Genomic DNA, 14,271 nt, shown 5'->3' on the forward strand with positions numbered 1-14,271 from the left:
CCTTACTAGGGTCTTCCAACCCGGAAGTGCCAGATGGCTCTGCTAAAGGCACTTTTATTGATACCTCAGGCTTCTCTAAAAGCTGATCAATCCGGGGTGCATGTAAAACCTATTTCTGTCATTTACAGCATTATTTTGAAAGTCAAGTAGGTTGTCCTGCTGGGAAGAAGATCCAGAGGTCTGGAATGCTTATTGAGACCTATATTCAAATTTACTGATGTTCTTTATCACTTCGAATGTACTGCTGGCATGTTATCCCTGCCTGATGTGTTTTCAGGCATTGATTCATTTTAGCAAAGTGGGCCACTGTAACCTCTATGCCTAAATAGGGCTCCTAAAGGGGTGTAAGGCAGAAGGAAGTGAAATCCCAGCTACTTAATCACATACCAGAGAAATGAAAGTTTAAGTCAAACTTTTCAGGCCTTGGAAGGAGTTGCAACACTTTAGTAAGGACCACTGTCAAGGCACAGGCATGATTAGATTCATACACTAGCAGCTTGGTTTTTTTTTTTGTGGGCTGTGCCAGATCAGAGCTATATTTTAAGACTTTGCATGCACTGGAGAATGCATAAGTCAAGCAGAGCAAAGGAATACATATGGTTTAAAACTTGCACACGTGCACAAAATTAGCACCCAGTAGGGGGTGGGAATGGGACTTTCCTCGTGTCACAGTCATCACTCTACTTGTAACAGATACAGATTTTGGAATCAGAAGAGCAGAGAGATTCAAAATACATTTGCAAGGTCACATATGTTTTGTGTCTGTCAACCTTGGAATGTTCATCCTAAATCAACATTTTCCTGTGTGTTTTTTCCAGATGATGCATGCTTTGAATTTAAGGGAGTGACCTTCCCTAAGATTTGTTCTTATATAGAATCTTATGCTAATGTAGATTGATCAGTTATGACATAGTATTTCAAAAAACAATTTTGCTGAGAATTACATATCCACTTTTTTCCAAAACTTTAAATAAATACTGCAAGATATCTGAGAGTTAGGAATGAGAGACTCGGAAAAGTAACTCTTCTACTGAGGAAGCAAACATAAATTCAAGGCTTTTGATATTTAGACCCCGTGTTCATTCTTTTCACTACAAAGCAAGCAAAGTTGTTGATAGTTAACAGAAATAAAGATCAACATAGATTGACAAAATAGTACCTGTTCTTCCTTCCACTGAAGTCCAGTTGCTTAATATCCCGCTAATGGTAGTGATGGTAGCTGTGTATTTTCTTCCAGGTACCAAGTCAGTGAAAGTAAATTCTTTAGCTTCTTTTGCAAGCCCTTTCTTTATGACAGTAAGATCCCTGTCTCCCAGTGAAACCACGTAGCTGTCCCATTCTGCAACAGGGGTCATCCACATGACACTAAGTGAGGATTCATTAGCATACTTCACACGGAGCTGAAGAACAGGCTCTGGAGCTGTAAAAGTACACAAATACCACAAGAACATGACTTGGTAGTGAACACACATGCAAATCTCAAGCTGCTGTAAGGGATCAAGCTAGAAATGTGACAGCAACAGAATATTTGTAGCACTGAGGACATTCTTTACCTTCCTCTAGGAAGCCAGTCTTACAAATCTATTATTTCTGCTGCTCTTTCAAGTAAGGGGCTGTAGCAGCAGACTTCAGTAATGCGTTATGGCTGCAATGCTTAGGTTTAAATTTATGCCAGTTGATTTTAGTGTGAATAGAAATTCAGTGAAGTCAGTAAGCCCTCTCTTGAACTGTGGGTGGTAGACAGGGCCATAAAACATCTGTACCATAAAATATATCTAGGTCAATTTAGCTGTGACAAATAAGGACGTAAATTATAGGCTCAGAGTGACATTGATTTTGCACTGGTTTGTATCTCAGAGAAGGTGGGAGAAACTCCAAATTTACAGTGGTATAAAAGAAGAATTCAAACTTTTATCAATGCATTTGTGTGCGCGCGCGCACATGCACACATGCATGCATGCACACACAGAGGGCTTCTGTCACCTGAGTTCCCTGATCTGATTTTGTCTCTGTTATGCTGAAATCCAACTCACTTTCCAAGCCTACAGGCTGACATAAAAGAAAATGAAGTGAGAAAAGGGACTAATACCTATGCTTCCCAACACATACATTATGTATCTGCCTGTGAAGTCAAATACAGTTGTGATACACCCACTGCCATATATTATTTATTCGACCACGTTCCAATCTCTTAGCTGTGTCCATTATAACTATCATCGTGAGCTTAAGTTATCTGTAATTTATATTGAAGTACGTGAGATGAGAATCTGCCCTGCTTTGATCAAGTTGGCTAGAAGCGAGAGAAAACTTCAGCTTCTACTGGCCTTTCTGTTGTGCAAAACTAACAAAACGAAACCCTCAGGGAGTGACAGGTAAGGGTGCAGCAGGAAAGGTGGCCACCAGGAAGGGTGAGGATAAAGTAGGGTGGTCCCATCTTAGCACACGTTCTCCAGTGAGATAAGGCTCTGCCTTGATCCTTGCCAAATACTCCTCTCCTCCAAGTCTTCTGGTCCTCTGAACTGCACTGTTTTACATTCACAGAGCAGAACGACTAACAATTATATTGCAACTATTTCTTAAGTTTGAAGCAATCAGATGTGGCTTTGACTAACACATTCCAAAAAAGTTCCATTAATGTCACTGCAGTGCATATGGATTTCCTCTGGAAAGGCTAACTTGAACTAACCCCATTTTCTTTCAGGAACCCAGCAACAAGAAATGTGATGTTATGGAACAGTCATGCAAACATACACCTCGGCCAGCTTGGGTTAACGCTGTTGATACTAATTAGTTGTTCAGGCTGGCAAGGAAACCAGTTTGCCACTGAACATACTGGTGAACAACTCAGGAAGCTCTATATTGCCCTGTTTAAAGAATTATGTAGGGTACCTGCAACCAGCTACAACATTTAACAGTAAAATTTTGTACTCCTAATGTTTTGCCTCAGTCATGGCAGAACGGTGATGTAATTCCCAAAACTTTCATTAAGATATTTATCATGAAAATAACCCCTGAAAGTTTTCACAGAACTGCTAAAATAACTATTTCTGATGCTTACAAGGGAGCTCTTTTTAATGTATTAAAAATGAAATTATTTGTAGATTTCCAAGTGCTATTTCTTTCTGATTGTCCACAGAGCCAAGTTTTGTATTTTCATACTTGCTGGTGAGCATGCTCACCTGTTCTCCCCGTGCAGCTAGCCTTGCTTTGCAAATCGCCACTCTCCACAACGACCTCCACTTCGTACTGCCTGCCTGGAATGAGGCCCACGTCTTGGATGAGGTGCTCTGTCGCCTCTTTTTCTAGGGTGGTGTTGAGCACCAGGGCAGAGTGGTTCCAGAGGAGCAGGCGGTACCTCTCCCAGTCTCCCGCAGGGGGCAGCCAGTTCACTCGCAGAGACCTCAGCCAGCCACCACCACCGGCTTTCAGCTCAGAAACCTTCTGGGGAACTGAAATAAAAGAGATTGTGAGAATAATTTTGAAGAGGAGTATTTCTGGCAAGACCTAACTGGACACTGGCAAAACCTGCCTCACAGCATAGCTATTGTAGAAGAAGTTGCATCAGTTAAAGCACCATCAGGTACCTCGTAGTTGCTCATTTTGAAGATGATTTTACTCTTCCCCACACACCAATCACTCACTTTTTCACTGTTGGTTTCTGACATCAGAAATAGGGAACCCTTCTTAGGGTAGGGAAAATCTCCCCCATGCACCTCCGGGATGCGACCTGCATGTTTCAGTTAGCTTCCCAGCTGTTTTCTGGAGTTGATTAAGTTCATTTAGAAATTGTCAATGAATTCTTCAAAGCTAAGGCCAAAACTTCAGTCGCTGTGGGCCAAATTGTGGTCTCAACAACAAAAACGCAAAGCCTGACAGTTTCTTCCACAAAGGCCTTGTACGTCCTAGTCCCTTCCACATGCAAGGCACTGAGATCAAAGTGAGGACCTGAAGCTGTCCCTTCAAATGGAAAAGGTAATCTTAAAGGTCTTTAATGGTAGAGCTAGGCAATCAAAACCAACACACATAAAACTGGTCCTGCTTTGTACTTACTGGACTTGAATGGCTTTATGGCTTTTCACGCATCTTCCAGCCACATGATACTGCACTGAGGGTAGCAGCTAGATATGCCGAGGATGTTCCTGCCTTTCACGTGGGTTAAGTTGAAATTATAAATATTCTCTAAAATAAATACTCTCTCTCTCATACAAACACACAATTGGTATTTGTTGGCTCTGAGTTTATTAACAATTTATGTGCATATTTTTCAACTACTTTTATATTTCTCCCATCTAAATTCTACCTGGGTTAAGCTGGTGTGGAGAAGATGAAATGTCTCCGTGGCCAGTAATGCTGTGGGAGAATTATGCCAGGATTTTTCAAGTTGAGAACTCATACAAGAGTTGCCTGAGAGGAAATTATACTTCAGAAAGAAGATAAATAAAACATAACCCAGCTTTACCCAGACTGCCACATGCCTTCCTTAGTAAAGAAAGATGAGACCTAATCTTTTCTTATTTGTAGATTTGTGTCTAGAACAAGGGATAATATTATTAGAAGTTGCAAAATTATTTAAAACTCCATTAACAATTTGGCTACATACAGACTTCCCCATAACATAACTCATTTTATATACTATGCTGAGCTGAATTCAAGATAAAGTTTGTCAGAAGTGGAATAGCATAGAACACTTTTGTGACAGACTCACCCAACTATACGGTCCCAAAATGCATTATTGCTTCCTGCTCCCAAACTATGCTGTAACTGCTTTTGACTGCCAGATTAACTGTTGCCAGAGAGTCAGGAAGGGGTACTCCCGGAACGATACTGTGCTCTTTATCTTATTTTGCCTGGAGTCCAAATCACTTTGTCTCCTGCAATGATTTTCTACAAGGCCAGCGTTGGCAAAAATAGCATTGGTTAAAATGTTCTTACTGAAGCAGAAGACTTACATGTCCTGCCAGTTGCCATCTTATCAGTAAACAGTTCACCACTGATTGTGCGGGCAGTAACCTGATAAAGACGTCCTGGAGTTAGCTTGTCAAAATGAGTGTCTGTGACCACTGGCTGTAAAGTTTTGACTTCTTTAACTGATCCAAGATGAGACAGAGTGATATTATAGAAATCAAGGTTTCCTGAAGGTCTTCTCCATTTAACTTTTAATGTATCCAAGCTGTCATCATTAGTCACTGTCAAATCTAAGACTTCGGCTGGGGCTAAAAAAAGATAGTAAGAAAGAGAATAAAATACTTCAACAAAAGAACACGTGAGACCTACTGCTTCCAAACTGCAATAGTCAGTTTTGCTTTTAAATAAGTTAAACAGTAAGTTTTGCTTTTTGTTATATGAGATGGAGTATGAATGACTGCATATCAATGGTGAAAAGGGCAAAGCCTGAGCACAGTGCAACTGACCTCCGCCCTGCTTAAAGTAATCTACCCCAGAAATGGCACCTGTTATGCTGCCCACTCTCACTTCACAGAATAGAAAACCTGTGAGCCACATCTGTACTCGCACTAGTTGTTTTGACTGTAAACCGAACAAGGCACATGCTCCTAAGAACGGAGATGTATGCACAGATTTTACTCAACACTATAGCATCATTGAAGCTCTGCCTAATTTACATCGGTCTAGGTGGGATTGGATTAAAACTCATTTAATCCAACCCTCCATCAAAAGAAAGTATAGCCACCTCTTAACATCTTCATTTTCAGGCTAGGGGCACTCCAAGTATTGAAATGGAGTGTCATGCCAGAAACTAGATAGAATGCTTTTATATTGAGAAAACTAGTGAGATTTATTTTTTTGCACCCCACAAGAGGAAGAAATAAAGAATTCTGAAGAAATAAAGTGAAATAAGGGTATAATACCCAGAACAACTTCTACCACGTGACAACAGCACCCATCTCTGTGTCCCAGACATTGTAGTACCATTCACTTTATATTAAATTATGGATACGTGGTGAGATTTCTGAAAGAAACTGGGCCTACAGTTTCCCAGAAATTAAAAAAGCAGCGACATGACCCTGGTTGTGCTTACATGTGTGTTTTTGGGCTCTAGTAGGATGTCATCCTATCTTTCACCCTATGACCACAGAACTCCATTCTGAAAAAAAACTGATCTCTAAAACTCTGGTTCTGTGAATTGATACTTCTCTGTGGAGGAAAAAAAAAGGCATTCAATTTTAAATTCCGTAACCTGCTCTACATTTTTTTCCACTTCCTTTTCAGAAGTGCAGCTATTTTGCAACAAAGAGAAAAAAGTCTGTCCTGGGAAAAAAAAAAAAATCATAAGAATCATAGAGTTAAACCCTCTTCAATACTGTGAAATAACCAGACCACATACTGTCTCAATTCACTCAGGGAGTTGATACAGTAATCACATGGACCTATTTCACAGACACCAAATTTCACTTGTGACACCAGTGAGTTCGGCTCAAATTGTTAATCAATTTTAAATGCTTGATGGAGCTGCAGCCACCTTAAAAGCTAATTTAGCAGCTAACTTTGCTTTAATGATAACCTAGGTAGCTAAGTTAGCTCACAGTGTCTGTAACTCCCTCTACAGCCTTTGAGAGAAACACCTGCCAAGGGTAAGTCAGACACTGACTTGGGAAGATATATTTGGAACATGATCCATTTATCATTAAGTATGTCTTGTAATATTGCTAGATTATAGCCTTGACTTCTTGTTCTGTTGTGACAAATTCTGAAATCATACCTGTCCTAACTATTTGGAAACTGGTGCTCTCCAATCCTGCAGCCTGGGTTATGACAGAGAGGTTATACAAGTGCCCTGCTGTAAGTCCAGAAAAAGTGTAAGAAGTCAGAGGATCTTCTTGGTGAATCTCATGAACTGGAACTTGATTATCCAGTAACACCAGCCTGTATAGATCCACATGCCCAGAGCCAGGAGACCATGAAACATGAATAGTGTCTGTCTTGACATTGACCTGAATATTCTTCACAGGGGATGGCACTGTTGGAATAAAAACAAAAAACAAAAACACATGCTTAAGGCCTAGTGGTTATCTCCACAATTTCAGCAACTTTGCACAGATTTACTTTTCAAATATGTTGAGTTTCTTTAGGGTTAGTGAAAACCTAACCTCAGATTTATGGCCAAATAAGTCATAAAAACATTCCTCCATTCTTAGCAAATGACTCTTTATGTTAGTCAGCCATGCTTTGTTTATATCTGTTGACAATAAATACATACTTTATATATGCATATATATATTTCAAGGTAGAAGAAATACATATTTGCTAGTTTCAAAGTGCGGAACTGCAAAATACTTTAAGTGGTTTTACTTAGATGAACTACAGTCAAAGAAGTCTTACCAGTAGATCCACTTATGTGAAGTTCTGGGGTGCTTTTATTTCCAGCAACTGCAGTGAGGACAATATTGTATTTACTCCCAGGGATTAGACTGGTGAAAGTGCTTTCCGTTTTTGAAGATCTTCCTTGTACAGAGACTTCTTGTATCTTTGTATTATTGTGATCAAATAATACTAGATTGTATAAGTCCACCTTTCCTGAGGAACGGTCCCATTGAACTTGTAAGCTTGTCAATGTAGTTTTCTCCTTATTAATTTCAAAATGAGATGGCGGTAAGGGATCTGTAGTTAAAAAAAAAAAAAAAAAAGAGGACAGAAAACAAACCAATATTTCTTGCATTGGGACTGAAAGCTTTACATTGCATTACAAAAACTTCTAAAACTCTCCCTTTTCATCATCATATTGTCATCATTTTTCAAAAAGTCTTTTCCATTTCTAAACATCATATCAGTGAAATCTGCCTTCACGAGACTCCTGCAGAGTTCAGGAACGTTACTTGTGCATATGTGTACATACATACACATGCCCCTACGGAAAAGCACTTGCAGTTGTGGATGTAAATTGTGACCTTGGAAATCTGATGATAGTAAAACAATAACGACTAATAAGAAACATAAAACATGAAAAAAAAAAATTACACTCAACGCCTCAGTGAAACATAGCTTAATAGATACAATGCTACTAGTGGCTTTCATTTCCTAGCACTCACACTGAACACTTTATCACTAATGGGCATGAGCATTTACACAGTTTCAAGTGCCACAAATCTTTGTTTTTCATATTAACTTCAACCACTTCAAACAGATTAAGTATGCTTCTCTTCTGGTGGAGTATTGTTCATATAAATTAAAAAAACAAACAAACAGTACATTGGGCAAGCTTTTAGGAAATAATTTAAAAACAATTTAATAACTTAATTAAAGCTATTTATCTGAGAAACTCTTTGTGTTCATTATAGTGTTTAGTAAATAGCTCTCAAGTAAAATGACCTGCAAAATACCATACACTCTAAAGAAATGGCAAACAAAAGATGACCAAAAGAAAAGACTGTGGTTATTTGTACTCTCCATATGTATTTTATCACCCACAAGACTTCATGCAAATGAAAATAAATGTATTAAACGTTAATGTATTAAGGCATCGACATTTATGTCAAACAACTGCATATTAAAAAGATACCTTTAAACAACTCAAAGCAGAAAATAAAGTATGCACAAGCTAGAAAGTAAAAGGTTCTCAACAACTTAACTGAATTTGGCTTCCACATGAGTATGCTCTTGGCTATTTGTGCTTAGCATCAAACAGGAATCTCCCAAACACTAACGTCATGTACACTAACGCATGCAGCATGGGGAAGAAACAAGATCAGTCAGAGATGCGCATACAGTTGCAGGGCTGTGATCTTATTGGGATCACGGAGACGTGGTGGGATGGCTCCTGTGACTGGAGTGTTGTCACGGAGGGATACAAGCTCTTTAGGAAAGACAGGCTGGGGCGGTATGAGGAGCTGACAGGATTAAAGGGAGGACAGTACACCACTTCATAGTGGGGGTCTGCCACAGGCCACCTGACCAGGAAGACTGAGCAGATGAAGCCCTCTACGGACAGACAGGAGCAGCCTCATGTTCACAAGCCCTAGTCCTCTGAGGGACTTCAACCACTGATATCTGTTGGAGGGCCAGCACAGCAGGGCATAGGCAGTCCAGGAGATTCCTGGAATGCAGTGAAGAAGGGCAAGAAGGAGGACTTGGGGAACCAGAGGCTGGTTAGCCTCACCTCAATCCCTGGGAAGGGGATGGAACAGCTAATCCTGGAAACCATTTCCAGGCACACAAAGAAGTAGAAAATCATCAGAAGCAGTCAGCATAGATTCACGAAGGGGAAGTCATACTTGACCAACCTGATAAGCTTCTATGACGACATGACCAGCCTGATGGATGAGGGGAGAGCAGCAGATATAGTCTTCCTGGGCTTCAGTAAGGCCTTGCCACTGTTCCCCATAAGATCCTTACAAAGAAGCTGCTGAAGTATGGGATGGATGAGCAGTGAGGTGAATGGCTGGGCCCAGAGGGCTGTGGTCAGTGGTGTAAAGCCTAGTTGAAGACCAGTGATAAATGGAGTATCCCAGGGGTCAATACTGGTTCCAGCCCTGTTTAACATCTCCATTAATCATCTGTATGATGGGGTAGAGTGCATCCTCAAAAATTAGCGGATTACACAAAACTAGGTGGAGTGGCTGATTCACTGGAGGTTTGTGCTGCCATCCAGAGTGACCTTGACAGGCTGGAGAGGTGGGCTAACAAGAATCTCATGAAGTTCAATAAGGAGAAGTGCAGAGACCTGCACCTGGGGAGCAACAACCCCAGTACATGCTGGGGGCCACCCAGCTGGAAAGAGGCTTTGCAGGAAAGGACCTGGGGGTCCTGGTGGTCACCGAGTTGAACCAGCAATGAATGAGCAATGTGCCCTTGTCACTAAGAAGGTTAATGGTATTCCTGGCTGCGTTAGGGAAAGTAGTGCCAGCAGGTCAAGAGAGGTGATCCTTCTGTTCTTCTCCGTGTTGGTGAGGCTGCACCTGGAGTACTGTGTCCACTTCTGGGCTCCCCAGTACAGCAGAGACATGGACTTACTGCAGAGAGTCCAACACAGGGCCACCAAGACGATTAAGGGCCTGGAGCACCTCTCCTATGAGGAGAGGCTGAGAGCTGGGCCTGTTCAGCCTGGAGAAAAGGAAGCTTAGGGTGGATCTTATCAATATCTATAAATACTTGAAGGGAGTGTGGAAAGAAGATGGAGCCAGGCTCTTTTCAATGGTGCCCTGTGCCAGGACAAGAGGCATGGGCAAAAACTGGAGCACGGAAGGTTCCATCTAAACATCAGGAAGCACTTCTGTACTGTGTGGGTGAATGAGCACTGGAACATGTTGCCTACAGAAGCTGCGGAGTCTCCTTGATTGGAGATTTTCAAAAGCCACCTGGACATAGTACTGGGCTACTTGCTTTAAGTGGACCTGCTTGAGTGTGGGGGGGGGTTGGACCAGATGACCTCCAGAGGTCCCTTCCAACCTCAGCTATTCTGTGATCCCGTGATTCAGGCTGGTAAGTGAGGTCTCCATGTCAGCAGTGCTTTAAACACAGAACAGTAAGACTGTTTTTCCAATGCAATCACTACTGTGCTGTTCCCTGAACGAGGCAGATGAAAGAGTACGAGATCGCAGTCAGCCCCAGGAACATAGTGATAGGGGAATCATGGGGCTAGGAGCCTTGTAAACTGTTCTTCTCCAAAGGCGTGATTCCTTCCTACAAAACTCTGCTGAGAATGTACTAGTGCCAGGTTTTGGTGGTACACTCTGTCAAGAAGTTATAGCAGGAATTTCAGGGGTAAAATACTGCCGCCCCTTGAACCTAGGTTTCTGATTAAATCCAGATTCCTCCTTTGGACCACAAAGATTCTGGTGCTCTTCAAAAAAAATAAAAAAATGATGACAATTAAATTAATAAAATCGATGAAGAACAGTAACTCTCTTCTTTTCTTGACCTCTTTAAGGCCAAGCTACTTTTGCTTAAAACTGGAAAATAAATAAATAAATAAATAAATAAATAAAACTGAAGTCAAAGACCAAGCACGTCAAACTTCAGGCCAGATAGTTAAAACTCTACCGAGTTACAGCAATTGAAACAGGAGGTTTTAATGAAAAGCATCAGGAAATCTTAACAATGGGCTTGAGTACCAGCTCCACCTATAACATACACTAAGTCACTGAAGGCTATTATGCTGGCAAAAGTGAATAGCAGGGGTATAAACTTGTGCCTTGAAGGCAATTGTTCTAACCAGAAAAGGTCAAACTTTGTCAGTCAGGAGTGAATTTCAGCACTATATATGGTCAGATGCACAGACAGCTGAAACAGTTTTAATTTGACTAATACCCAGCGAACAGTCATGATAACCGTCAAGTTCAACTCTCTCTCTGACAAAGTTAGAATAAGGTTGACTATTCATTTGTCCTGCAAAAGTAATCAACGTTGTAATCCACATTATTTGTCAAATTCCACAAAAGAAGACACCTCCTACATCTTTGGAAGTGCTTATACTATCCTAGGCAATCTGTCTTCCAAGGTGCATTAAGCAAAGAAAGTATTGCGTGCCTGGAAGGTGAAGTTCAGAAATTCAGACTTTATCTAATCTATCTGGTCCAGAAAACAAAACACTCAGTGCTCTGTACATCCGTTAGAACAAAGGAACAATGAGATTGGGAAGTGCCTGGGCTGAAAGAGCCCTGGATGGAAATAAACACTTAAAAAGCCATTTACATTGTTATACAAGTCTCTGCTGGCAACAATACAATAGTGATATATCACAGAAATAAAATATTTTCTAAGATATTTATATACCATTTGATACCGTATGAATTGATGTCTCCTGGTCTTCTCTTCCAGAAGGCTTCATGTTGCTTTAATTACACTGCATCTTCATTTTGACTTTTGGGAGAATCTGCTTTGTATGCACAGGTGCTATAAATGTATTCTATAGAAACGATGTACAGTTTCATACAGTCCCCCCAAATACAGTCTGTAAGCACAGAAACACCCCTGCCTTAGGCAGTAGAAAAAAAATAATGAGATAAGTGCTCAGGACTGAGGACTGGGAATTCCTGACTTCAGCCTCAGCTCTCCTCCTACCAAATCATTTGTTTTTTCTTCATTTTCCCTTTTCGTAAAACAGTAAACGTGGCCTACTTCACAAGGACTCTTCTGAAAATTAAGTTAAAAGGTTTGATTTCACTGTTTTTAAGTACAAATACCCATTTCTTTGGGATGATATACAACAGAAAATCTTTAGAACAACCTACATTGTCATTTATTTTCTTTTTATACTCTGCATTTGAGACAATGATCATAATTATTACATGATTATGGATTATAGGATTATACAGACGATAGTTGGAGCCACGTCACAGTAGTTGTTCTTACAGATGGCTAATAAATCAGATTTATCCCAAACAACTTGAAATTTACAGGAGCAAACACATGGCCAAGCCACGCTTCTGGCACTTACAGTTGCGTGGTGCAATGGAAAAATACTCTGCCAGTCTGTGTCTTAGATGGTAGAATTATTAACCTCTTTTCATTCAAATACTTAACATTTTTTTCTGGTAAAAACTTATTTGTTAGTTCTCTCAATGCAGGTAGGTTGGATCAAGCAGTAACAAAAAATATCATTGCAACGCTTTCCTAGAAAACAATGTTGAAAATCATACTTCTAAGCCTATTTTAGAAGATTTATTTGAAACCAGGGGAATTCTCAAGATGTTCTTCCATGGCTCTCAAGACCATTTTTACTTCTGAATTTCAATTCAGAATTGAAATTAATAAATTTAACCGTAAATTAGAATCTGTTCGTATGCTACTGTTTTTAACTGGAAATTTACTTTAAAAAATCTAATCATTCACTGAAAATATACTACTGAAATATAGTGATGCTGACGCACCAACATTTGGAAAATTGAAGACTTAAAAGTGTTTTCTCTGAAATCAAGAAAGACACAAGTCCACCTTTTTTTGTCATACAGTAGTAGCTCTTAGTCACAGAAAGTGTTACTGAGATCAAAAAAGGGACAACAAGAAAGGATCAACAGGTGTACGTGTTGTTCTGATGTTAGAATGTCAAGCACCTTGACTAGTTACATGATTTTATAGATATATATTATATAGATTTTATATATACATATAAATACACACACTAAAAGCATAACAAATGGTAAATATTAACCTGAAATAAACTAAATATCCAGACTGGTGCCCACGAACATCTGTCATCTCGGGTTTCCAGTGGAAAGTCTAACTGTAGCTCAGAGGTGATAAATGGTATTATCAGCCTTTTCTTCATTTCCTATTCTACCAAAATAGCACAACCAACATTGCATGTCTGTGTATTCCTGGCTTATACAATGCGTATGTGATTGCATTTGCCATCATTTTTGAGGATCAATTTTAGGTCTCCTTGAGAGGATTAAATATTCAACATTTTATATTGGTAATTTGTAGGCCAAAATTTCTTGAGTAAATAGATGTAACAGACTCCATCTTGGTGGACTAGCATGGTTTACCACATCACTATTCCTACATTATTAGTTTTCAGATATATGCATCCATCGATTAAACAGAAGCTGCTTCTCTACTCAAAGATTCGCTAAGGTATTATGTAAGAGTTTATGGAGTCTGGCAAGCTGTGCACCCACTCTATTAGAATATCAAACTTGCACATAGCACAGACAAAATCATAGTTATGACAATGCAGAACAATGTAAAATTAAAGACACAAAAGGCCAAATTTAGCTAAGGATTTGGTTCTCTCCAAATATTTACATTGTTACAGCAACTATGCAGTATGCATGTTCATACGCATTATTCATTGCTTTCACCATAAGCCCTTAATCAGAACAGATCACGCTCAAAATTTGACAAAATATTTTGGATTTTATGGGTTTAGATGCTCCAGCACTTTATATACGAAATGTGATGAAAAACTGAACTTCCAACAGACATAAGTACATGAAAATTTTAATGGGATTGAATATGAGGAAAATGTTAAAGCTTCTGAATGAAATGTGAATATATGAAATTCTTTGTGTAGATTTATTGTGTCAAGGCAATACAGATGATCAAAAGCTCATTTTGCAGAAGTAAATGTGAGATAGGATTCCTCTCACTTAACTTCAACCATCTAAACCTCAGGTGCCTAGTCTAACCTAGGCTCCTTTCCCAGGCGGTGGAAAAAATTGGGCACCTCGAAAGGACAGCTTATCCCATCTTTCTTATGACATGCTGCTCAGGAAGGGAACCTCACCAAGTAGCAAGGTCAGACATCGTATTTTTAGATGGCTCACGATAACTTAGTTCCGCTACCATCCAATCAGTGGAAATTCTGTTTACAAT

The 14,271-nt window shown here is 39.8% G+C and overlaps 1 protein-coding gene across 1 annotated transcript in view; it reads right to left on the bottom strand.

Annotated features, from left to right (window-relative positions):
* The window catches only part of PTPRB (protein tyrosine phosphatase receptor type B), a 59,574-nt gene that overhangs the window by 27,097 nt on the left and 18,206 nt on the right, over nucleotides 1–14,271 (bottom strand). Inside the window, 5 exon segments of the mRNA XM_050708295.1 lie at nucleotides 1,160–1,420; nucleotides 3,180–3,449; nucleotides 4,950–5,213; nucleotides 6,719–6,976; nucleotides 7,339–7,617. Coding sequence (XP_050564252.1) covers nucleotides 1,160–1,420; nucleotides 3,180–3,449; nucleotides 4,950–5,213; nucleotides 6,719–6,976; nucleotides 7,339–7,617 — 1,332 coding nt within the window.

This window comes from Cygnus atratus, chromosome 1 (genome assembly GCF_013377495.2).
Source record: "Cygnus atratus isolate AKBS03 ecotype Queensland, Australia chromosome 1, CAtr_DNAZoo_HiC_assembly, whole genome shotgun sequence".
In the NCBI taxonomy this organism is placed as follows: Eukaryota; Metazoa; Chordata; class Aves; order Anseriformes; family Anatidae; genus Cygnus; species Cygnus atratus.